General features: G+C 42.5%; 1 protein-coding gene across 9 annotated transcripts in view; it reads right to left on the reverse strand.

Moving 5' to 3' along the window:
* The window catches only part of Fubp1 (far upstream element binding protein 1), a 41349-nt gene that overhangs the window by 13774 nt on the left and 1921 nt on the right, over positions 1 to 25654 (reverse strand). For 5 of the 9 annotated variants that reach the window (XM_045138712.1, XM_004653641.2, XM_004653639.2 and 2 more), the window contains exons 2-16: positions 23374 to 23464; positions 21478 to 21516; positions 20275 to 20314; positions 19736 to 19788; positions 19568 to 19639; positions 19404 to 19461; positions 8951 to 9113; positions 8766 to 8864; positions 8550 to 8651; positions 8222 to 8324; positions 8036 to 8136; positions 7683 to 7824; positions 5129 to 5289; positions 1925 to 2076; positions 1762 to 1841 (exon numbers count right to left, since the gene is read on the reverse strand). In XM_045138712.1, coding sequence (XP_044994647.1) covers positions 1762 to 1841; positions 1925 to 2076; positions 5129 to 5289; positions 7683 to 7824; positions 8036 to 8136; positions 8222 to 8324; positions 8550 to 8651; positions 8766 to 8864; positions 8951 to 9113; positions 19404 to 19461; positions 19568 to 19639; positions 19736 to 19788; positions 20275 to 20314; positions 21478 to 21516; positions 23374 to 23464 — 1456 coding nt within the window. The remainder of the gene's footprint in view (positions 1 to 1761; positions 1842 to 1924; positions 2077 to 5128; positions 5290 to 7682; positions 7825 to 8035; positions 8137 to 8221; positions 8325 to 8549; positions 8652 to 8765; positions 8865 to 8950; positions 9114 to 19403; positions 19462 to 19567; positions 19640 to 19735; positions 19789 to 20274; positions 20315 to 21477; positions 21517 to 23373; positions 23465 to 25654) is intronic. The other 4 variants (XM_045138715.1, XM_045138714.1, XM_045138713.1 and 1 more) reach the window with 1 other exon arrangement.

Below are 25654 nucleotides of genomic sequence, written 5' to 3' on the forward strand. Positions count from 1 at the left end.
CCCCACTCAGCTGGCATGAGGGAGGCAGCCTCTCGTTCCTCCATAAACACTGGGCGCTAACTGCGTGCTGCGGCTTCTGTACCACACTGCACTACAGCCCTACGCTGCGGAGCGCGCTCTGCTACGAGACAGCCGCCCACAAGACCACTCAAGTCACTCTGCAGTGAGGACATCTGGAGTCACCTGGTGACTGAACAAGGTTCCCATGAAACTGACATGTTTGATATTACAGGGCCATATTAAAACACCAAAAATATTTAATAAAACATATGCATTTAAACTCATTACTCTGGCTTTTGACAAAAAGAAATACACATCAGTTGGGCATGGTGGCACATACCTTTGATCCCAGCATTTGGGTGGCAGAGGCAGAAAGACTGTTGAGTTCGAGGCCAATGAGACTACCACGGTGAATTCCAGGTCAGCCTGAGCTAAGGCAAAACCCTAACTTGGGGAAAAAAAAAAAAAAGTACACCTTTAATCCCACCACTCAGGAGGCAGAGATAGGAGGATTGCCATGAGTTCAAGGCTCACCTGAGACTATATAGTGTGAATTTCAAGTCAGCGTGAGCCAGAGTGAGATCGTACCTCAAAATAAAAAAAAATCCAAACTTGCTGGGCATGGTGTGGCACATACCTTTAACCCAAGCATTCAGGAGGCTAAGGCATGAGAATCTCCTGTGAATCTGAGGCCAGCCCAGAGCTACAAAGTGAGTTACTGGTCAACATTGGCTCAAATATCTTAAAATAAGCCCCCCCCGCACATACCTAAATGGAGAGTTACAGTATGTACCTATTAATATTAACACCTGAGTTTTACTAACATCAAGTTGTGTTTTCCAGGAATAAAAGACTAATTTGTATCATATTTGAGAGCTTGCAAATAAAACATAAAAAAACCATTCCTTTTGGTTGTTTTGGGTTTTTCGAGGTAGAGTCTTGCTCTAGCTCAGGTTGTCCTGGAATTCAAATTCAATTCAGTCTCAGGGTGATCGCAAACTATCCTCCCACCTCTGCTTACCATGTGCTGGGATTAAAGAAGTGTGCCTTCACACCAGGCTAATATTTTTATTTATTTGAAAGAGAGAGAATGTGTGTGACCGTTTACAGTCATTCTTTTTATAGGCAGTCACAACACCATGTACATGTCACAGCACTGGTATCTAAAGCCCAAGACACTGGGCTTCCGGGAGTGCTTGGCTTTTAGCACTCTGCTGCGTCAATGGAAAAGCAGCGAAGCCAGGCAGGGTGGTACACTCCAAAGGGAGACAGGAGAAAAGCACACTTTCAATTTAATTAGTACATTTTGTTTGTTTTGAGAGAACGAGACTCAAAAGCAAAGAGAGCACCAGGCCTCATATTGGCACATTTTCACTTCTCTAATTGGATTGTAACTACTGCCAAGTCTACTAAGAATGAAAAATCTCCTGCATCTCCTGAGAATGAGATTTTTTTTTTTTTTTTACAGGTAGTTTCACGCTAGCCCAGGCTGGCCTCAGGTTCATGGTGCTCCTCTAACCTCTGCCTCTCAAGTGCTAGGATTGAAGGTATGTACCACCATGCATGCCTAAGAGTAAATTTTCAAATAAGAGGCCAGCTGAGCTACAGGCTAAAACCCTGCCTTGAAATTGTACAAAACAGAGAAAAAAGGTTCCTAAGAGCAGACTTCTTCAGCTTTATAGTGGGTGGAAAAGAGCTGGAAGCAAGTACACAGACCAGGGTGCCGGGAAAGAACAGGACCAGCAGTGATGCACGTCTCACCTGGGTCGGGAGGAGCCTGCTGCTGCCAGTGCGGGTACGCGTTGCCCCAGCCCTGGGGGGCGTATGGAGCTGGTGGACCACTGGAAAGCAAGCCGACAAATGCCGTCACCAAAAGAAAAAGCCGGGATCTTCAAAAAAGCCCAAAACCAAATGTAGTACTTACTGAGGAGCTGGGCCAGGGGGTCCTGGATTATAAGGTGCAGGATTATATGGTCCCATTGGAGTTCCAGGCCCAGGAGGCCCAGGAGGCCCATGGGGGCCTGGGACACCATGGGGCCCATGGGGTACAGGTGGCCCTAAAGGATTTACTGGGCCCTGCAAAAACCAAGAGAACATACCAAAATCAGAGAGAAACCTAAAGTATGTGATGCATTAGCGACTCAAAAGGTTAAATCTCCCATTTCTGCTTTTATGTCTGAAGTATCAATTCTTAACTTGCTTTCATTAACTGGCAATGATTACTTTAAGTCTGTCCTACTGAGATATGTCAAATAATCTCCCATTTCTGATCTTATGTCGGAAGCATAATATTTTTTTCTCTTGGTTTTTCAAGACAGTCTCATTCCAGCCCAGGTGGATCTGGAATTCATGACGTAGTCTCAGGGTGGCCTCATGGTGATCTTCCCTCTGACCCCTGAGTGCAGGGATTAAAGGAGCGCCACCACGCCGGCTCTGGACTTATTTTCTTTAGGTTCCACCCTAGCCAGACAGTATTCTTACTCCGTTTATAATTCTTACATTTGGTATCCTTTGTTACCTTGCTGAAAGCTATCAGGTCCTTCCCTTTAGTTATCTCTGCATACACTCTGTATCTCTACCCTCCTAACATTAGACCATAATCTCAATATATTCCCCAATGCTGTAAACTATCTGGAAGACAAACCTGCCATTTAACATTTGATTCTCTCTCAACTACAAAGTCTGCTTCATACCCTTTCTACATCTGTCCTAGGAACCTCATTTAACCCACCATCTCTTTTATTGATGCTTTTCTCCTTTCACCTGTCATAGTAACTTTCTAATCAGCATGAACATTACCCTTGCAGTCAATCCTACGCATCACAGAAATTCATTATCCTTTTGACGCATCATAACCAATGTTTAGGTCATTTTGTTTGCCATCCCATCTTGCATAGACCACTACATGTTAACTCACCTAAAACATTCCTTTCTGACAGATAACACCAAGTAATGTAACATTTTGGATAAAATTCTTACAGTATATACTTGATGTCCACTTTTTCTCACGACACAGGAAACTAAGTGTCGTAACCTTTCAAATTCCTTCCATTCATTAACCCATCCGGACGTCTACAATTGCTGTCATCCCTCACTTTATTATCTATGATCCATCCTTTACACATAAACCAGAAAGAAAATTCTATAGGGCTATATGCCAGGAACTCTGAAATAAAACAAATAAAAAACATCCTCTTTAATCCCCCAAATTCTACAAAGCAGGCAGCTTAACATTCCTCTTACAGGAGGAAAGTGAGGTACTGAAGAAAACCATTTCTCCAAGGCCAATCCCAGCAAGTGTCAGTCCTAATGCGGTGCCTACCCTCCTCTCCAGTATGTCATGTAGCCCGGCTGGCCTTCAACTCAGAGTATTATCTTGAGCTTCTAATTCTCCTGCCTTCGTCACCGCCAGAGCAATGGGATTAGAGGCTCCTACCCTGATGCTCTCATTTATGTGGTGTGGGGCTTTTCATTTTTTGCTTTGCTAACAATTTGTCATTATTGCGATAATAAACTTTCTATGAAAATTACACTTGTATACACTACAGAACTTACAGTGTCTGTGTACATTACTACATGTCTTTTTAAATAGTCTCAAACGTTTCATCAACCCTCAAAACATGAAAGATAATCTTCCTAAGAACATCTGATTATAATTTAAGATGCGCCTTCACATTACAGTCCATGTTAACTTTTCATTGCAAAGAAAACCCAGCAATGGGCTGCAGAGAGAGATGGCTTATTGGTTAAGGCATCTGCCTACAAAGCCTAAGGACCCAGAGGTTTGATTCCCCAGAACCCACGTAAGCCAGCTGCACAAAGTGGCACATGTGCCTGGAGGCCCTGGTATGCCCAACTCTCTTTCTCCTTCTACCTGCCTCTCCCCTCTCCCTAAATAAATAAAATAATTTTAAAAAGAATCCAGCAAAACACTACTATTGTTGTGTGGTATGTGTAGACATAGTCTGCATTTTATTTTTATTTTATTTTCTTTGGTTTTTCGAGTTAGGGTCTCACTCTGGCTCAGGCTGACCTGGAATTCACTATGTAGTCTCAGGGTGGACTCGAGCTCTCGGCGATCCTCCTACCTCTGCCTCCCGAGTGCTGGGATTAAAGGTGTGCGCCACCACGCCCGGCTTTAGTCTGCATTTTAAATCCCTGGTGACTGGGAACTAGTCCAAAAGCTAGAACATGACTCACCAGGTTGAGTATATAGGCACAGTTAAGACCTTGATAAATACCGAATTCCTGTAATTTCTTTCTCCAACTGGCTAGGTTCCACAACCTTCCACTTTCTCTTATCTATGCACACCTAAATCTAAGGTTGTTCTTCTAAAGACCTGTAACTGCAGTTACACATATTACTGGACATCTTTATTATGTATTTTGTATGTGTTGGGAGCTCAAAACCAGTAATTTCAAACTAGAAATTCTAATTATACATTTTTTCTTTCTTTTTTTTTTTTGGGGGGGGGGGTTCAAGGTAGGGTTTCACTCTAGTCCAGGCTGACCTGGAATGAACTATGTAGCCTCAGAGTGGCCTCAAACTCAGGTGGATCCTCCTACCTCTGCCTCTGGAATACTGGGCGTGCGCCACCATGCTCAGCTTCTTTCTTTCATTTTAAAATTTTATTTATTTACTTCTTTGAGATAGGGGGGGGGACAGAGAGACAAAGACAGAATAGGTGCACAAGGGCCTCTAGCCCCTGAAAATGAACTCCAGATGCATGCACCACCCTATGCATCACACTTACGTGAGTACTAGGTAACTGAACCTGGGTCTTTAGGCTTTGCTGGCACATGGCTTAACCACTAAGCCATCTCTCCGGCCCAATTATACATCTTCTTATGGTTCATTTGAATACCTTCTATAATAGGGTGCATCTTACAAATTAGAAGTTTAAAGCACACTGATGAGGTGGGGAGATGACCCACCAGTTAAAAGCACTTGCTTGCAAAACCTGTCAGCCTGGATTCGGGTTTGATTCCCCAGTACTCCTATGAAGCCAGATGCACAAATTGGTGTATGCATCTGGAATTTGTTTGCAGTGGCAAGAGGCACTGGTATGCCCATTTTTTCTTGCAAATAAGTAAATAAAATTATAAAAAAGGCTTAAAATAGACTTACCCCTATTTTTTCTTCTATGAGTTGCCGAGCATAGTCTATTTGCTGTGGAGTGCCACGGATTGTAAATAACTTCATATTCGGGTCTGCATTGGGGGGAGGGTTCCTCTGAAGTTCTATTCTCGCACCAGATTGCTGACTTATGCTTTTAATGGTCTCACCTCCTGAGATAAAAAGATATTAATTTCCCTGATGGCTCCAAGGATATAAGAGGTGCAATTCAAAAGAAAATGATCACAATTCAAGTTGGCCATTACAATCAAGTGTGAGCCAGGCACGGTAGTGCACACCTTTAATCCCAGCTCTCGGGAGACATAGGTAGGAGGACTGCTGAGAGTTCCTAGCTGCCATGAGACTACATAGTAAATTCCAGGTCAGCCTAAGGGTAGACTGAGACCCTACCTTGAAAAAACAAACAAACAAATCAAGTTTGACCAGCATCTTGATTGACAACCAGTGACTTGTTTGGCTAATCCACCTATTATCTTTTAGAATCAAACTGAGTAAGCCATGCAAAACACCATTAAAATTTACTTAAATTTATATATCTTAAAATTTTTGCTTGACCATGTGTGTAATGTGGTGCATGCCCCTGTGGGTGCCAAGCTCCATTGTTCTTCCATATGGTCCTATCCAGGGTCTCCTTTTACTAATTGTGGAGTTTGGCCCCTGGGATTCTCACTGCCCTTGGGAACTAGGTTGAAAGTTGTGAGAGTGCCCATGTGTAGCTGTCTTACATGGGATCTGGAGTCAAGGCTCGCAAGCTTGCTCAGGAAGAACATTAACTACTTTGCCATCCATCTCTCTAGCCTAAATTTATGAACACATCTTATATGGATTACATTACAACTTAGAAAACCATCTGGTTTAAATTGTTTTGATAAGCAACATTAAAAATGTCATGGGCTGGAGTGATGGCTTAGCGGTTAAGTGCTTGTCTTTGAAGCCTAAGGACCTTGGTTCGAGGCTCTATTCCCCAGGACCCACATTAGCCAGATGCACAAGGGGGCGCACACATCTGGAGTTTATTAGCAGTGGCTGGAAGCCCTGGCGTGCCCATTCTCTCTCTCTCACCCTCAAATTAATAAAAATCAACAGCAAAAAAATTTAAACATTAATACCAGGAAAAAGTAAAACTATGAAGTAACACCTAAACCATCATTTTGAATCAAAAGGCTTTTTTGTTTTTTCAGGTAGAGTCTCACTCTAGGCTTAGGCAGATCTGGAATTCACTATTGAGTCTCAGGGTGGCCTTGAAATCAGGGTGATCCTCCTACCTCTGCCTCCCAAGTGGTGGGATTAAAGGTGTCGCGGCTCAAAAAAGTTTTTATACTTTATCAGTGAAGGAGAGAGGGGGAATTCCAGGGTCTTTAGCTGCTGCAAATCAACTCCAGACACATGCACCAACTTGAGCATCTGGTTTATATGGGGGTTCTGGGGAGTCAAACCTGGGTCCTAGGCTGCGCATGCAAATGTCTTAACCACTAAGCCATCTCTCTAGCCCCAATGCACTTAAAAAAATAGTAAATTGCAAGGAGAGAAAGAATATGGCTGCAACAGGGCCCTGAGCCACTGCAAACTCCAGATGCATGTGCAACCTTGTACATCTGGCTTTATGTGGGTACTGGAGAAATCAAACCCAGGTCATCAGGTTTTATAGGCAAGTGCCTTAGCCACTTTTCAGTTACCTAGGTCCTTAATGCACTCTTGACTACTTTTCTTTAGAAGCCAAAAAAATTCAAATCCCTATTTAAGTATACATGAATACAACTTTTTATTTTTTATTTTTATTTTATTTTAATTTTTTTGTGTTTTCAACATAGGGTTTCACTCTAGCCAAGGCTGACCTGGAACACACTATGGAGTCTCAGGGTGGCCTTGAACTCACGACAATCCTCTTACCTCTGCCTCCCGAGTGCTGGGATTAAAAGCATGTGCCACTATGCCAGCCTATTTTTTATTTTTTGAGGTAGGGTCTCGCTCTAGTCCAAGCTGACCTGGAATTCACTATGCAGTCTCAGGGTGGCCTCGAACTGTTGGCGATCTCCCTACCTCTGCCTCCCAAGTGCTGGGATTAAAGGCACACACCACATACCCTTGACTTAAAAATACTTTTTAAAAAAATAAGTGAAGTGGGCAGAAGAGATGGCTTAGTGGTTGAGGTGCTTCCTTGCAAAGCCAAAAGACCTCGGTTCAATTCCCCAGAACCCATGTAAGCCAGATGCACTGGGTGGTGCATGCATCTCGAGCTTTTTTGCAGTGGTTGGAGGCCGTTGGTGCACCTATTCTCTCTCTCTCTCTGCCTCATTCTGTGGGATTAAAGGTGTGAGCTAACACACCCGACTAATACAACTTATTTTAGTTGCCACAGAAGAACTCTTACTTCCATAGGGAATTGCAGGTAAGCCTGGGCTAGAGTGAAACCCTACTTCAAAAAAGCCAAAAAACAAACAAAGAACTCATACTTAAATATAACCAATGAAAAATCACTACTACTGTTCACAGCAGAGTATCTAGAATAGTTAAGTAATATGTTAAAGAACTTAAAATGTATTGCCTTTTCCTATTATTAATCCAGTTTTCCCAGTTGGCACAATGAAATTAAACTCCTGTAGTCCACCAGGTGGTCCCATGTTCCAGTTGCCTTGCCCTCTACCTCTTCCTCTACCACCAGGTCCAGGACCACCAGGATTACCAGCCTAAGGAGGGAATAAACAAGGGGAAAAAAATGAGCATGAAAATACATGCATTTTTCCTGCCACAAAATGCTTACATTAAAGCAACTTAAACTTTCTGGCCAATAATTACTATAAAGTAGACCCTAACAAGTTGGGGGGGGGGGATTCAGATCTGATGAAATAAAACGCTTCTCTAATGAAAAAGAAATGAAATGTTCATGCTGTCGCGAACCTGCACACTGCGGAGAAGGTCTGTTATGATCTCTGCGGCGTGCTGGCACCTGTCTGGAGGCCCCGTCACTTGCGCTATTCTATCAGGTGTTGTTCCATCATCTTCGAAACACAGAGCAAAGCACAAGTAGTTACTAAGCACATAAAAACTAATAACTACCCGTGCTTAAACCAAACTTATGCTTACCTGGCTTAAACTGAATTCGAACACCAGCATCATTTTGTATTTTTTTAATCATCTCTCCATTTCTTCCTATTACAATGCCCACAGCAAATCTTGGAATTGGGACCTTATGCAAATATAAGACAAAGTATTAAAAAGGCCTTTCTCAAAAATTAATCCATATAAAAAATCAGTGCAGCAAATACAGCACTATGTTTAGTGAGATAGAAGATATTCCATGCTATAGAGAATAAGAAAAACAGGGACACGGGCTGAAGAAGGCCCTCCACCGGGCAACACGGCAAACCCTACTCATTAGCGTGCAGGCACCTCTGCCCAGTGTCTCACTTACATCTATGCCTTCATTTCCTCCTATTCTTGAACCATATTCATTTCGAACTTCTCTGAAACCTCCTTGATCTCGAATTAACTCCAAAACCATCTCCTTGGCTTGCTAAAGTAGAAAGAGTTATCCAATTTAGAAAGCATGCCTCAAAACATCTTAAATATTTATACATATTTGACCAAATCCACCCAAACCTTTTACAAAGGATAAAGTAAAATTTACTTGAACTTTGTACGGGTCGCCTGTAATCCTAAGAGGTTTATCAGCACCAGTGTTCTGTGGGCCATCTTGAATCATAACCATTTTAACCCCGGCTCGTTCCTGTAAAATCATACAAGCACACATATCAGCAAAAGTAGGAAAAGTAGCTTCTGAAGACTTAGAATCATTTTATAATACAACAATACCTGAAGTTGTTTGATAGTCTCTCCCCCCTTTCCAATAACTAATCCTGCCTTGCTGGCTGGAATCATGATTTCTTGAACGGCATTTCCGGGTCCATCACCGTGATGGAAGCCAGGCGCTGGTCTTCCCTTTTCCACAATCTGGTCCAATAACCGTTTTGCTGATCTGTTAACAAATACGTCTTCCAATAAAATGTGTACCATAGCCAATTACACAAATATAGAAATAAAAAATATCTAAGTAATTTTATCCTAATTCAGAATTAGGTACCTTAAACTTTATTTGAGAAAGAGGCAGATAGAGAATGGGCATGCCAGGGCCTCCAGCCATTGCCAACAAACTCCAGATGCGTGCATCACCTTGTTCATTTGGGTTGTATGGGTCCTAGGGAAGTAATGCTGGATCCTGTGGCTTGGCAGGCAAATGCCTTAACTGCTGAGCCATGTTGCCAGCCCACAAATTTTTGACCTATACAATTTTTTTGTTGTTTTGAAGTACAGTCTCACTATAGTCAAGGCTGACCTTGAACTCAGGACAATCCTCCTACCTCTGCCTCCTGAGTGCTGGGATTACCTAAAGGAGGTGTGTGCCACCACGCTCGGCTACCTATACAGTTTAATTTTGGGGGAGAGCCCAACACTTCACAAGAACCTCTAATGTTTATGTTACCCCAGAATTGATGTGATTCCTCTATGATCCTCCTACCTCTCTGCCTCCTGAGTGCTGGGATTATAAGCGTGCACCACTATGCATGGCTTAGTTACTTTTCTTTATTGTTGGTGATGGAACCCAAGGCACTGGACATGCAGGGCACATGGTCTATCACTGGCCTATGCTTTCAACCCTATTTATATAGAGAGACAATTCCTCTTGAACATGCTTCCTATGTTCTTGCTTCTACCACCCAAGAGCTGAGATTTCTGGCTTGTTTCCATGTCCAAGTCCAACTTACATTTCTAAACATCTTGCTCATTCATGTGTAGCGTATTTTCATTAAACTATAACATATGTCAAACAATAAATAGATCACTTAAGTGCTTTCAAAGCAAGGGATGAATGAATATGCATGTAAAAGAGATTATTATACTATATAAAATAGATGTGGAGATGTAGATGTACACACACCTGTAATGCCAGCAACTGCAGGGAGGAGGCAAGAGAATCAAGAATTTGAGACCAGCCTAAGATAAGCAGTAGAGACTAAACAAAACACAAATTCAAGCTGGGCATGTTTCATAACTTTAATTGCAGTACTGGCTGTGGTAGGAGTATTGGTGTGAGTTAAAGATCAGCATGGGCTAGAGTAAGACTGCTTAAAACAACCAACCTGGGCTAGAGAGATGGCTTAGTATTTAAGGCATTCTGCCTGCAAAGCCAAAGGACCCAGATTTGAACCCCCAGGACCCATGTAAGGCAGAGGCACAAGGAGCACATGCCTCTGGAGTTCGTTTGCAGTGGTTACAGGTCCTGGTGTGCCCACTCTCTATTTGTCTGTCTCTCTCTCTGTCTGCTTGCAAATAAATAAAAATTAAAAACCAATGTACCACCCCCAAAACACATTGCAAAAATCTATACAACAAAACAGATATGCAGAGTCACACTAGTGCAGAACATGTGAACTAGGGCCTCATGTGGAGGGCTTGTAAAAGTATCTTGGGAAATGCTACTGAGAAACAGGAAGTGCACAGGATTTGATTTAAGTACATACTTGACTGGAATGCTCGAAGACTAGAATGAAGGCCTATGGGACTAGAACAGTTAAAACTGATGGAAAATGCACACGATTTGGAAAGATGACTTGAGCCACAAGGGATTGATTTGTATTTTAAAATACTAAGGATACACTATTAGAAGAATAGATTTTCCTGACATGAGGGTAATAAAATGAAGAATAAAATGAAGATATGAGCTGGGCATGCCTTTAACCCCAGCACTCAGGAGGCAGAGGTAGGAGGATTACTATGAGTTTGAGGCCATTCCGAGACTACACAGTGAATTCCAGGTAAGCTAGACTAAAGGGAGAACCTACTTTGAAAAACCAAGATAAATAAAAACAGTGAATATAAACAAAACTCATGACAGAAAAATCTATTAAGTTAACATTTAACAGACTAAGCCATCCATCAAGCATGAATAGGAACAGTAAGTGAGAATACAAATTCAGAATATTTATACCGTAAGAGGTCAGGATAGGAAGATGTAACAACCTACCCTTTGAAAGCGGCATTATAGTATGCATCTTCAAACTAATAAGGCTGGAATCTTCTAGGGGTGAAGTCTAGTGTGACAGCAGAAGAAAGAACTGCAACACAACACTGACAATGAAGCTTGACTGGTACAAGTTTGAGAGAAAAAGCAGACAATGTGGCAAGTACAGACATCATTTTGAAGCCATTTTGTTGGACAGATAAACGTTTGGTTAAAAGGTTTTTTTTTTTTTTTTTAAAAAAGACAGGGAGATTTCTATACGCTTTGAAATTTCATCAAGAAAAAAAAACAACATCAATACTCAGAAAAGTCAAATTAGTTATAAGGCTAATGTCCTAACCAAAGAGGAAGGGCAGGCCACAGGCAGACACACACAAAGCACAGGAAGATAAAAAAGTTCAAGTTCTCAGTAAACAAGCTCCAGTGCGAAGAAGGGGCTACTCGCTGATGATTTTTGAGTTGCACATATGACACAGTACCCAAGAGCCTTAGAGAGAAGAGAATGGAGGAAATAGAAAAATCCTTAACCCTAACGCTGAGTTTTGGGTGATACCATTCAACATAGTTGTGCATTTCTCGAGTTGTTTAAAAAATATTTGACAGAGAATGAGAGAGGGAGGGAGAGAGAGACAATAGGCGGGCCAGGGCCTCCAGCCACTGCAGACAAACTCCAGATGCATGTACCCCCTTGTGCTAATGTGGGAATTGAACCTGGGTCCTTTTGGCTTTGCAGACAACCACCTTAACAGCTAAGCCATCCCTCCAGGTCAGGTGCAATAGGAATAGGTACAAATTAGTTTTCCAAGGTAGGGTATCAGTCTAGTCCAGGCTAACCTGGAATTTACTCTGTATACTCAGGGTGGCCCCGAATTCACATCAATTCTCCTACCTCTCCCTCCCTAGTGTTGGGATTAAAGGCGTGCGCCACCACACCTGGCTCAAAGTTTTTTCTGTTGATGGGAGAAAAGGATTAATTTTGGATTACAGTCTCAAGGGTTGTTTCATGATGGAAGGGAAATCATGTCATGAGCAGAGAGTGGACATAACTTCTGGCATAGATGGAAAACAGCAACAAGGGACTGAGCCTCCAGGCACTGCAAACGAATTCCAGATGTATAACGCCCCCTTGTACATCTGGTTTGCATGGCTTCTGGGGAACTGAACCAAGGTCCTTTGGCTTTGCAGGCAAGTGCCTTAACCACTATGACATATCTCCAGCCCATAAACAGCATTTTAAAATGTCCATTTTCTACTTTTATGGTTCAGGAGCCCCATGAAGACCTCTGATCAAGATAGAGCTTTAAGGGTTATAAAGAGGACTGCTCCACTCTTGAGTCCTGGCAGCTCATGCCCCCCCACCATAAAAACTTCCATCTTTGCCTCAGAGTGGTCTCCACGATCCTTGGTCACTCCTCAACCTTCCATCTGGTGCTCGTGACTTGGAGAAGGCTCCCGCTTGTTCTCTTGGGTGGCCAGACATCCTTTTTCCCAGACCGGACCACCGAGCTGCCATTCGACCCTCTGAAGGCTTCGTACCATCTCTCTGATGTAGGATCTCACACTCACCACAATTTGGCCTCACTGTTCTTCCCTTCCCAGTAAGTGTCCCTCTCTCAGGTTGGCCTGTCTCAGGGCTCACCTCTCCTTGTAGAAGCCGTGCCAGCACACCAGGCTACACCCCTTGGCCACTAGCCCCCAGCCCCAGGTCTCCAGAATCATGCACTCTAGTCACCCACCTGGGGTCCTGCTCTCTGGTCTACCGCAACCCAAGGGTCACCTTTTGGTTTGGTTGCACCATCTCAGGGCACACCCTCCCTCCCGAGCTCTCACCTTCCACTGCCAGCAGTTTTTGCCATTGGGGGCAGAGGTGCCCTCCTTGCCCACTAACAGGATAAAAAGCTGACAGTTGTGACCTGTATGGCCTCTGCTCAAGTGGGAGATGCTGGCCCCTTCCCCCTAAGGGGCCAGGGGGTCATACTGGTATTCCGTGTAAACCCAGTTTAAACTCTGGTTTATTTTTCTCTCATCCTTGTTTTGCTTTTTCCCTGTCTCCTCAAGAACTTAAAAGCCTCTATGACTCGTGGAGGACATCTTTCTCTGCAACTCTGCTTGGCCACCACATCCATAAGCTGGTCAATGGGTCCAAATGACCTGAAAATGATGCTTTTGATTTCCAAATTCTCACTGATTTAAAAAGAAATTTGCCAATGTACAGGCAAATGGTCTGAAATACCCTATTTCTCCCTCGGTATGCAAGGCCTTCTCTCTGCTCTACCTGCCATTCTCACGAGGCCCTTCTAGCCAAGGTCTCAGGAATATGGGCTCACTCAACCCCTCCCCCATACTCATCCTCACCCTCTGCTTTCCACCCTGAGCCAGAGAGGACATCACCCCAACAACTCCCCCGGCTCCTCCAGTTCCCTCAGCCTCTTCTGACACTCCACCTGGTAACAAGGTTAGATTTTAATCTCTGGAGTTGCAAATAGAATAGGTATTTAAAATGGCATGCACCACTTCTGAATAAATGCAATATACAAAGGGAAAAGGTTGTTTAGAGGCCATATGAAAAGAGCGCTTGAAATATTTGTGTATGTGAATATGTACGTGGCTCACAGTCCTAACGTTGAAGAATTGTTTCTGCTCTGAGCAGTGCCATTTCATTGTGGAGATGTTTTCCAACAAGCCCACTATACTAGGTGGGATAGCCAATTCTTACTGTTAAGTGTGCCCCCCAGAAAGAACACTAAAAGTAATTAAGATCATAGACCAAAACAAACAAACAAACAAACAAACAAACAAACAAAAAAAAAAAAACCCGCAAGATTCTCCTACTCTTCTTTCTTTCAAGGTAGGGTCTCACTCTAGCCCAGGCTGACCTGGAATTCACTATGTAGTCTCAGGAAGGCCTCAAACTCACTGTGATCCTCCTACCTCTGCCTCCCGAGTGCTGGGATTTGAGGTGTGCCCCACCATGCCCAGCTCTTTTCATTTAAATTTTTTTTGGGATCTCCTACTCTTTTTATTTATTTATTTATTTGAGAGCAACAGACACAGAGAGAAAGACAGAGGGAGAGAGAGAGAGAATGGGTGCGCCAGGGCTTCCAGCCTCTGCAAACGAACTCCAGATGTGTGCGACCCCTTGTGCATCTGGCTAACGTGGGACCTGGGGAACCGAGCCTCGAACTGGGGTCCTTAGGCTTCACAGGCAAGCGCTTAACCGCTAAGCCATCTCTCCAGCCCAAGGGATCTCCTAATCTTAAAGAGCTGTAAAATGGCAGTATGGGAAAGCAGTCATTATTATAAACATGAGCGAAGATCAAAACTCTCCCTGGAATTTAGGAGGAAAGGCTCTTTCTTAGCTTCCCTGCCTTGCAGAGCCAGGGAACTGCAAGCACAGGGAATCTCGGGATCCTGGCCCCAGCATGATGATGAATGAATGCCAACTCGCTATGGGGACTTCTTATTAGAAATTGTGTAACTGTTTTCATTTACTTATCTTTCTATGCTTCTATGGAACTAACAGACAGCAGCCTCAAGATTTAAGTTTAAATTTGATACTAAATGTCAAACCTGATCTACTCTTTCTTTAAAAAAGTTCTTTTCTGGTTTTTCAATGAAGGGTCTCACTCTGGCCCAGGCTGACCTGGAATTCACTGTGGAGTCTCAGGGCAGCCTCAAACTCAAGGCAGTCCTCCTACCTCTGCCTCCCAAGGGCTGGGATCAAAGGCGTGCGCCACCACTGGCCTATAAAAAAAGTTCTTTCAAAAGACCTTTTGAGGGAATAAAAAGGTCATATTATGAGTGTCATGGTAACAATATAAAAGTTTTTTTTTTTGTTGTTTGTTTTCCAAGGTAGGGTCTCACTCTAGCTCAGGCTGACCTGGAATTCACTATGTAGTCTTAGGGTGGCCTCGAACTCACGGCGATCCTCCTACCTCTGCCTCCCGAGTGCTGGGATTAAAGGCGTGCGCCACCACGCCCGGCTAATATAAAAGTTTTTGTTGGGAGCCAGGCGTGGTGGCGCACGCCTTTGATCCCAGCCTTTGGGAGGCAGAGGTAGGAAGACTGCCTTGAGCTCGAGGGCCGCCTGAGACTCCACAGTGAATTCCAGGTCAGCCTGGGTTACAGTGAGACTCTACCTCCAAAAACCAAAAACTTTTTGTTGGTAGTTATGATAAAACTTTAAAATTCACTCATTAATATATATTCCCTCCTAAGGTTATCATTCCTAAAACCCCGAAAAATAACTATTTCATGGTGAACCATAAGCAAAATTCTAAGCAAAGTTATGCTGTGATTTAAGAAGTAATTTCTCAATTCCTCCAATAATCCGTCTCAGTATGTTAAATTTATGTCATTACTGAACAATTTTACCACAGTACTACAGGCAGAATTACAGAGCTGGTGCTCGTTTACGAAGCCGCCGTCGGGCAGACATTGGAAGCTGCAGTAACAAGCGGCTCTGGGCCGCGCCCTCTTTCCACGAGACTGCCTCCTGTCTTACCAGATCATGAAAGTTTAACCCAGCTCCTCTATTCTTTGCGTATGTATATAACTAAAGTAATTTCAAAAACTGATTTAGAGATTAATGGACATCATATTTAGCTTTTAAAAGTGCTAAATCTTCTCAAAATGTATGTATTGTAGGAGGATCACTGTGACTTCGAGACCTCCCTGAGACTCCACAGTGAATTCCAGGTCAGCCTGAGCTAGAGTGAGACCCTACCTTGAAAAACCAAAAAATTCCTACAAATTTAAAATTCTGTCAGCAGCTAACTCTTTTGATCAGTTTGCTCTCTGAAGCCTCATGTGTCTTAAATATGCAAACTTTACTTTTGGTTAATACCAGATTTTTCTAGTTATCAGAATACTATAGATTTGTTTTATACAAAGTCTATGATGTTTGCTATCAATAAACAGGTATCAACATGCCTGGCTAAAATTCTGTAATTGTAAGATGGTTCTTGTCTTGTTCATGCTGGTTTTGCTAGATGAATATTAGATGTTATAATCTAAGTCTTATAAAATCCACTGTATACAAACAATGTTAATATAGTTTGTCTAAGCCTCATGTAGTAGTCATAAATAACTATAAATAATTGTTTAGTTGAGCCTTAAAATTGTTCAATGGTAAAAAGTACTTATTTAAGAAATTACTTTGTGGGCAGGAGAGATGGCTTAGCAGTTAAGAGTTTGCCTGTGAAGCCTAAGGACCCTAGTTCGAGGCTCGATTCCCCAGGACCCATGTTAGTCAGATGCACAAGGGGGCGCATGCATCTGGAGTTCGTCTGCAGTGGCTGGAGGCCCTGGCGCGCCCATTCTCTCTCTCTCTATCTGCCTTTCTCACTGTCTGTCGCTCTCAAGTAAATAAATGAAAAATGAACAAAAAAATTACTTTGTCTGTCATATTGCCTCTAATGTAACTCAACAATAACCAAGTTTCATTCTTTTTTTGTTTGTTTGTTTTTTTGTTTTTTGAGGTAGGGTCTCACTCAAGCCCAGGCTGACCTGGAACTCCCTATGGAGTTTCAGGGTGGCCTCAAACTCACAGCAATCCTTCTACCTCTGCCTCCTGAATGCTGGGATTAAAGGCGTGCACCACCATGCCCAGCCAAGTTTCATGCTTGAGCTATGTATAACCAGTCTCAGTCAAGGTTTCACTTAATTGTCTCATTTCTGGTATCGTATGTTCATTGCTTAAAGAGATAGTGATACTTAAAACATGTTTCCTGCCCTAAAAAAATAATCTTGAATTGCTGTTCTGCTTCCAGTGTGAGGATAGCTGGTACTTACATTGGTATACAGACTAACCAAAGTTGTTTTCAAACACAGATGTTAAGTTTTGATACTGTTTTGGTTTTCTTCCTGGCATACAATTTCTAGATGAAATCAACTGACTTGAAGTTACTGATAAAAATAATCAGTAAAAATATTGTTTTCAGGGCTGGGGAGATGGCTTAGCGGTGAAGCACTTGCCTATGAAGCCTAAGGACCCGGTTCAAGGCATGATTCCCCAACACCCACGTTAGCCAGATGCACAAGGGGGCGCACGCATCTGGAGTACATTTGCAGTGGCTGGAAGCCCTGGTGTACCCTCTCTCTCCCCCCTCTGCCTCTTTCTCTGTCTGTCACTCTTAAATAAAGAAAGAAAAAAACACCCCAATGGGTGCTCTCAAACTCTCTTGTGTTCCTACTCTCCCCAAATAACCCTCTGCTCTTCTCTCTTGCCCTAAACCCTTTATCTCTCGCCTCTAAATACTCATCCTCCCTTTATGCCTGATATTTTGACAAGAGTAACAAGCTTCTTTATTCTCCCTTCTGTCTTCTCATGGGGTGCATAGAGCCCATCTCCCTCACCTCTGTAACAGGTGTCTGCCCAAAAGGCCAGTTTTTGACAGTTATGGACATCAAATAGGCTCACGGCAAGCTCCAGGCAGATCTGCGTGACCTAACCTTCTCCACCACCCCCGGATGTCCATCTGTAATTCTTCTTTTGCCCTCCTCAATCAACTCAATCTTACCAATCACACTGCCTGCTTCCTGGGCACTTCCCTTGAGCGACCCTCTTTCCTGTAGTCCCGGTTTAGTGTCACCTCTGCTTCAGACACACACTGCTTCTGGGGTCCTCTCTCCAAGATTCCCAGCCCACTCTCTCTTCCGAACCACCTTGAATGCTGACATAAGGACATCTCTCAGTGCTGGTTGGGAGCTCTCAGGAATAACTATTGTGACAAACCACATCTTACCTAAGGGAATTTATTTCTGGTGTGACTCCATGCTGCATACTTTCATCTCTTCGAGAACACACTCAGACCCTGCACCCCAGTCACTTTGGTTCCTCACCTCACCACGTACACAGAGGGAGAGCAGGCAGTCCTTCTTCCTAAGCAGGCTCATCATTTCAAAACAGCTGTCTACTTGCCTGTGATGGTAGGAGTAAGCCTGGCAGCCTCTACAGCTGCCACAGGAGGCCTGAGCCACAGCTTAGTCTCCTATGAAGGCTATCTACAGAACTAAGTACTACAATTTGGGGATCCACTGAGAGCAACTTACTTTTCTGGCCTCAGTCGTGCTATAGAACCACTGAGCCCTCGACCTCTTGACAGCAGGCAAAGGAGGGGTCTGCCTTTTTGTGACTGAGGAATGCTGTATCTAGACTATTCTTGCTACTTGCTCTGGCTCCTTGCCTTCTAAGGTGCATCCAAAATCAGGTGAACTAATTCACCAAAAATTCAACCAAATTTACTGACCTGTCCCTCCTCTATCTACCAGCCTTTAGCCATGGAGTAACCATCTTCTCATCACCTGCCCAGAAGGGACACCCACGGACCACATTATCCAGCCTCCCCTGTAAGAGCTCGTCACCCCCTATGGTCAGCATGAAGACACTACAGAAGAAAAACCAAGGTCCCCTGTCATTAACAAAAGGCTGGAATGTTAGGTCAAGATGGGCTTCCCCAAATTGAGTCACCAAAGACATACCAGGAAGTGTATCATCCACATTCTTCAAGGAACCACCTAGCCATCCATTATTGCTTCCTTGCCAAATAATGGCCCCAGGTCTAGGTCCCCCCCCCCCATCTCCCAGGTCACCTCGTTACTGGTCTGGTGTCACACCCTGGCTATCTTAGATCTCCCCTAAAGAAACCTTTATTTATTTATTTATTTATTTGAGAACGACAGACACAGAGAGAAAGACAGATAGAGGGAGGGAGAGAGAGAGAATGGGCGCGCCAGGGCCTCCAGCCTCTGCAAACGAACTCCAGACGCGTGTGCCCCCTTGTGCATCTGGCTAACGTGGGACCTGGGGAACGGAGCCTCGAACCGGGGTCCTTAGGCTTCACAGGCAAGCACTTAACTGCTAAGCCATCTCTCCAGCCCAAGAAACCTTTCTTTTACCTCCCCCTTTCTCACCTTCCCCAAGTGAAGAGCTCCATTAAAGCCCACAATCTGTAATCCCAAATGGACTACTCCGCTAGAGTCAGTCCTGGCTGCTCATGCCCCCCCCCATAAAACCTTCCATCTTTGCCTCAAAAAAGGGGGGGGGGACTGTAGAGATGGCTTAGAGGTTAAGAGCTTGCCTGTGAAGCCTAAGGACCCCAGTTCAAGGCTCCATTCCCCAGGACCCATGTTAGCCAGATGCATAAGGGAGCACAGGCATTTGGAAGACAATGGTATAGAATTAAAGAAAAAAGTTCAGAGCCTTCCCACTATCAGTCTCAGTGGATTTAAGATTTTCATACTTACTGGACAGATTCAGGAGTTCCCGTTAACATACAAGACCTTTCTGGAAGGCCACCACTATCTACAATTAAGTAAAAAAAAAAAAAAAAAATTGAAGTCAAGAAAAGATTCAAATTTAAAAAAAAAAAAAAACACAAGAAAAGAAGCTACCAAGACACTATCATTACCAGGAGCTATCTGTATCTTGCAGCCAGACTCCTGTTGTATGCGTGAGATCTGCTCTCCGCCTCTGCCAATTACTAGGTAAAGAAACAAAAAAAAAATTATTTGCCAAAGGTTTCTTTTAAATATGCATGGATTGAGTTTTAAAAACTTTAAATAATCCAGTTACTTACTAAATCCAACCATTCCATCTGGGACTTTGTATTCTTCTGTCATTACAGATCTGCTAAGAAGTAACAGAAACTTCAAAAAAAGTAGTTTGTGCATACATGAAAGTTTTTGCCTTAGTTTCTTTAAAATGTGACAAATTCTCCACCTTTCAAAATACAAATTGACCCCCGCGCACAGAAAATAATCATTATGTCATCTTGGCAGGAGGAAAATAATCCACATGTACAAGAACACATGCAGACATGCGTATACCATACTCCACAATCACATGGTTGGTTATACACCCAGCTCAATTGCAAAGTACTTAAAAAGAAAAGTTTTGGGCTGGAGACAAGCCTTAGCAGTTAAGGAGCTCGCCAGCAAAAACAAAGGACCTTAATCTCATTCCCCAGTACCCACGTAAGCCAGGTGCACAAGGTGGCGCATGCATCTCGAGTTAATTTGTATGCAGTGGCTGGAAGCCCTGGTGCACCCATTCCCTCTCTCTCTCTTTCTCTCCCTCAAATAAATAAACATTTTTAAAAAGTAGTTTTGACAATACCTTTGCTGCTGATGCATTGGTGGCAACTGAGATCCAAAAGCTACCAAAAAAAAAAAAAAAATTCACAGTTTGCTTAACAGCACAATCACATCACATACATTTTAAGCAGACTCTGAAATCAGCACTGGCAGTAGTATTAAAAAAAAGTCAAGGGGCAAATATGCTAGTAGCAACGGCATGCAACAGTAATGTTTTCTGCATGAGATACAGCGCATAGAGTAGCTAGCACTGGGAAGATGTCTCTGCAGTGAAAGGCACTTGCTTACAACACCTTCAGGCTTGAGTTCAATTATTCCCAAGCCACCTACATAAACCAGATGAAAACAAAACAAAAGACACATGCATATGGCATTCTTTTACAATGGCAAGAGGCCCTACCACCTCACACACACACATTAAGTAATATAAAAAGTAACTGTCACTAAGCTGTGTGAGGTGGCGCATGCCTTTAATCCCAGCACTAGGGAGGCAGTTAGAGGGATTGCCATGAGTTCAAGGTCACTCTGAGACTATATAGTAAATTCTAGGTCAGCCTGGGCTACAGCAAGACCCTACCTCGAAAAACCAAAAAAAAAAAAAAAAAAAACTGAGGTAGGGACTCCTAGCCCAGGTGAACCAGGAATTCACTATCTGCTGGGCACACAACACGCCTGGTTGAGAAATATTATTTAAAAAGAAAAAAAGGGTTGGAGAAATGTCTTAGCAGTTAAGGTATTTGCCTGAGAAGCCAAAGGATCCCAGTTTGATTCTCCAGAACCCATTTAATTCAGATGTACAAGGGGGCACATGCATCTGGAGTTCATTTGCAGGGCTGGAGGCCCTGGCATGCCCATTTTTTCTCTCTCTCTCTACTGCCTTCTCTCTTAAATAAATAAATTATATGTGTGTGTGTGTGTGTGTGTGTGTGTGTTTTAAAAAGCATGTTTTCACAAGGAAATTCAGGCTAGACATCCTAGAACATCAACTAATTTCCAAAACGGAATCAAAAACCTTAGTTTGGGTTGGGCAGATGATTTAATGGTTAAGGTATTTGCCTGCAAAGCCAAAGGACCCAGTTTTGATTCCCCAAGACCCACGTAAGCCAGATGCACAAGGTGGCACATGCTTCTAGAGTTAAATTTACAATGGCTAGAGGCCCTAACATGCCCATTCTATCTCTCAAAACAAAACAAAACAAAAACAAACTCAGCTCAAGATACTTACAGTCATTTTGAGGAGCAACTTTCTTAGCATCTGGTTGATCTGCAAAATTAAGTGCCATTTAATTTTTTTTTTTTGCCAGTAAAGTTCAAAGCTCCCCTTCCGTAAGCAAGAATACCAATATGAATTTTTAATCATTTGAACCAAAACTTCCCAGAACTCAACCTAGACCCAATAGTCTAAAGAGAAAACTATTCTTTCATTCTCTTCATGTTCAAACTATGAAGACATCAACAAACCTTTTTGGTTTTATCAAAATCACAGCACACAACTTTAGTTCATGTTAAACATTTCAGAATGATCTAAGGCAAAGTATTTAGGTTCATTAAAGACAAGATATCACATGCTAAAAGCTAATGATGCTTCCATTGTAAAGCAAAGGTTGGAAAAGTAGTATCAAAAATCTAAAAATCTGACATCAAAAGGTTAAGCGTATCTGACAGTGACCACAGACATACCAAAAAAGGGGAGGTGGTACATTACAAGGCAGTCTCAATGTAAACTACTTAATTATTCCCAAACAAAACATTTCACCATATAAAACTTCAGCGAAAACCTGAGAGCAACACGCCGACCTCAGTAAGTCCATTTTGTTACCCAGATGACTACCTCAGAACAAACAAGGATAGCTAGAAGCGCTTTATCCCCCCCTTTCAAAGTGAAATGATTGAACAGACTTTTGTGCAGCAAAAATTCAGACACACAATCCAGAGTTGTGTCCATTTAAGAATGCACTGGTTTATTTCACGTTTACATACTAACACAGGTAATAAATAAAAACTCCTGCCTTTAAAAGGAGAGGGCATTCCCTCCCAGTGTGTTGTACTGCTCGGATTTGTCCAAGAGCCATCTACATATAAAATAAAAAGAATACATTACATATGACATCTGAAGCATCATTAGCTCATGTTTTTTTTTGTATATTAAAAACCTCACTATAAATATGAAGATACATATAAAAGGAAACCAAGTAGTCGTGGTCAAGGATACAAGTACATTCTATATGTTCTATGAGGATCTTCCTGTTTAAAAAAAAAAAAAAAGATCAGGGCTGAAGAGATGGCTTAGTGGTTAAGGCACATGCCTGCAAAGCCAAGGGACCCAGGTTCAATTCCCCAGAACCCACATAAGCCAGATGCACAAGGTGATGTATGCATCTGGAGTTCATATGCATTGGCCGAAGGCCCGTGCGTGCCCATTCCCCCCCCAAATAAGTAAAAACAAAGAAAAAAAAACAGAGCACTATAAATCCACATTTTAGATTAAAACCTTAAATACAAAATAATAAACATAAAAATGAGACAACCTGCAACAAAACAAACCTTAATCTTAAAAATAAATCTGAAATATAGTAGAGCACATAGATTCATTCACGTATGAGAAAAACCAGTAGTGTTTCCTAAACTTATTTCAGTATTAAAACAAGTCTGTTCAAACTCAAATATGGCACAATCCTAAAACGGGCCAGAAAGATGGCTTAGCAGTTTAAACTGCTTGCTTTTAAGACAAAACTTTTGGGCCACAGAGATGGCTTAGTGGTTAAGGCATTTGCCTGTGAAGCCAAGGAGCCAGGTTCAATTTTCCAGGATCCACATAAGGCAGATGCACAAGGGGCACATGTGTCTGAAGTTCGTTTGCAGAGACTAGAGGCCTTGGTGTGTCCATTCTCTCTCTCTCTCTTTTATCTCTCTCTGCTTACAAATAAAAAAATAAAATTTATCAAATAAAAAAGAATGTTTAAAAACAGGACTTTCTGCTGACTCAAGTTTTACCTACCTTATCTGGCAAGAGACTAATATAAAACCTTATAAAAGTAGCATTTCAGCAAATAACTCTGAACAACTCTGAACATCACTTAAAGCAAATGCTGTAAAAGTTAAATTTCTAGTCAGAACTTACCTCCATCTTCTAAAGGTCTTTTCTGTCCCCCATAACCATAGTCATTTGAGTTCAAGGAGGTACCAGCATCACCCCCAATCTTTGCTGCAATCTTAAAAAGAAAACTAACATCAACTTTTACATACTATCAATACTAAGTTCCCTCATTTACTTCCTAATAGACATGCAAATGACACTTTTTTTGGTTTTTCAAGGCAGGGTATCACTCTGACCCAGGCTGAACTAACTCATAGTGATCCTCCTCCCTCTGCCTCCTGAGTGCTAGGAATAAAGGCGTGCCTCCACCACCACCACCACCTATAAATTAAAAAGAAAAGCAGCAGCAGCAGCTGGGCGTGGTGGGTGGTGCACATTCCGGGAGGCAGAGGGAGTTAGATTATCATGAGTTCAAGACAACCCTGGGACTAGTAAATTCCAGGTCAGCCTGAGCTAGAGTGAAACCCTACCTCAAAAAACAAAACAAAAAAATTTGAGGGCACAGATAGAATGGGCCCGGAACCCAAGTCCTTAGGCTTTGCAAGCAAATGTGTAACACTAGACCAATTTCTCCGGCCCAATATTTTAAAAGTGTCACTTGAGCTGCGCACACATGCAGTGGTCAGTGGTACGTGGCTTTAGGGAGGCAGAGGTAGAAGGATTGCACTGAGTTTGAGGCTAGCCTTGTGCTACAGGGAAACCTTACCTCAGAAAAATATATTTTTTTTGGAGGGCTGGAAAGATTACTTAATGGTTAAGCCACTTGCCTGTGAAGCCTAAGAGGCCAGGTTCAATTCTCCAGTACCTACAGTCAGATGCACAAGGTGGCACATGTGGTTGGAGTTCATTTGTGGTGTCTAGAAGCCCTGGCATGCCCTATGTGCCTCCTCTTCTCTCTCTCAAATAAATAAAATGTATATATTTTTAAAAATTTGGAAGCTGGGTGAATTTAAAAGGAAATATAAAGGGGCTGGAGAGAAGGCTTAGCGGTTAAGCGCTTGCCTATGAAGCCTAAGGACCCCGGTTCGAGGCTCGGTTCCCCAGGTCCCACGTTAGCCAGATGCACAAGGGGGCGCACCGCGTCTGGAGTTCGTTTGCAGAGGCTGGAAGCCCTGGCGCGCCCATTCTCTCTCTCTCCCTCTATCTGTCTTTCTCTCTGTGTCTGTCGCTCTCAAATAAATAAATAAATATTTTAAAAAAAAAAAAAAGGAAATATAAAAGGTTAATTAGCAATTGTTCATCATTCATTCATATATATATATATATATATATATATATATATAGGCTTAAGGTAGGGTCTCACTCTAGCCCAGGCTGGCCTGTTCCCCCATGTCCCGCTTGATTTTATGTATTTTATTTTTTGGGTTTTCAAGTTAGGGTCTCACTCTAATTAAGGCTAACCTGGAATTCACTATGGAGTCTCAGGGTGGCCTCAAACTCATGGCAATCGTCCTACCTCTGCTTCCCAAGTACTGGCAAAGGCATGCACTACCACTACAGAATATTTTGGAAAAAAAAATATATATATATAAATTGTTTTTGCAAGGTTAAGGTCTCGCTCTAGCCTAGGCTGATCTGGAATTTACTATGTAGTCTCAGGATGGCCTTGAACTCACAGCGGGTGCGGGTGATCCTCCTACCTCTGCCTCCCAAGTGCTGGGAATAAAGGCATGTGTGCCACCATGCCCAGCTCTTGATTTTATATTTTTTCATTAGGTGACTCTCAAAAGACAAATACCTAGGTGCCAAAAAATGTCTATTTATTTCCTCATCTTCAGTCAACCTATGTTTCTTTTAGTTTTTAGGGTAGTGCTGTAAAATCTAATTCTACTGCTTTCTAGAACTGTGTCCTTGGCAAATTTTCTTAAGCATTCTGAACCTCAATTACCAGAGGTGCACAATACGAATATACTTTCTATATCTACCTAGTAAAATGGCTGTAAAAAATCAATGAATTAACAAAATATATGCCTAATATGTACTACAACCTCAGAAGACTGCTAATTATGATCAGATCAGCACATTACATTTAATGTAATTCTAAAGCAAAGTCCACAGCACGGCAAATTAAACAGATTTTTATTCAGCTCCATCAAAGATAGTTGCATTCTATTCATGAAAAATGTGCCTGGCACCCGGCTTGGTGAAGCCTGTAATCCCAGCAAGTGGAAGATGCAGTGTCAAAACCAAGGGTTTACGTTCATCCTTAGGCTGTAATATATAATGTATTTTATACTGAAAACATTACTACTGAAGTCGTTTCAGATACCTGTTAATGAATACAAAATATCTACTATGGGGCAAG

Source organism: Jaculus jaculus, chromosome 19 (genome assembly GCF_020740685.1).
Source record: "Jaculus jaculus isolate mJacJac1 chromosome 19, mJacJac1.mat.Y.cur, whole genome shotgun sequence".
Classification (NCBI taxonomy): Eukaryota; Metazoa; Chordata; class Mammalia; order Rodentia; family Dipodidae; genus Jaculus; species Jaculus jaculus.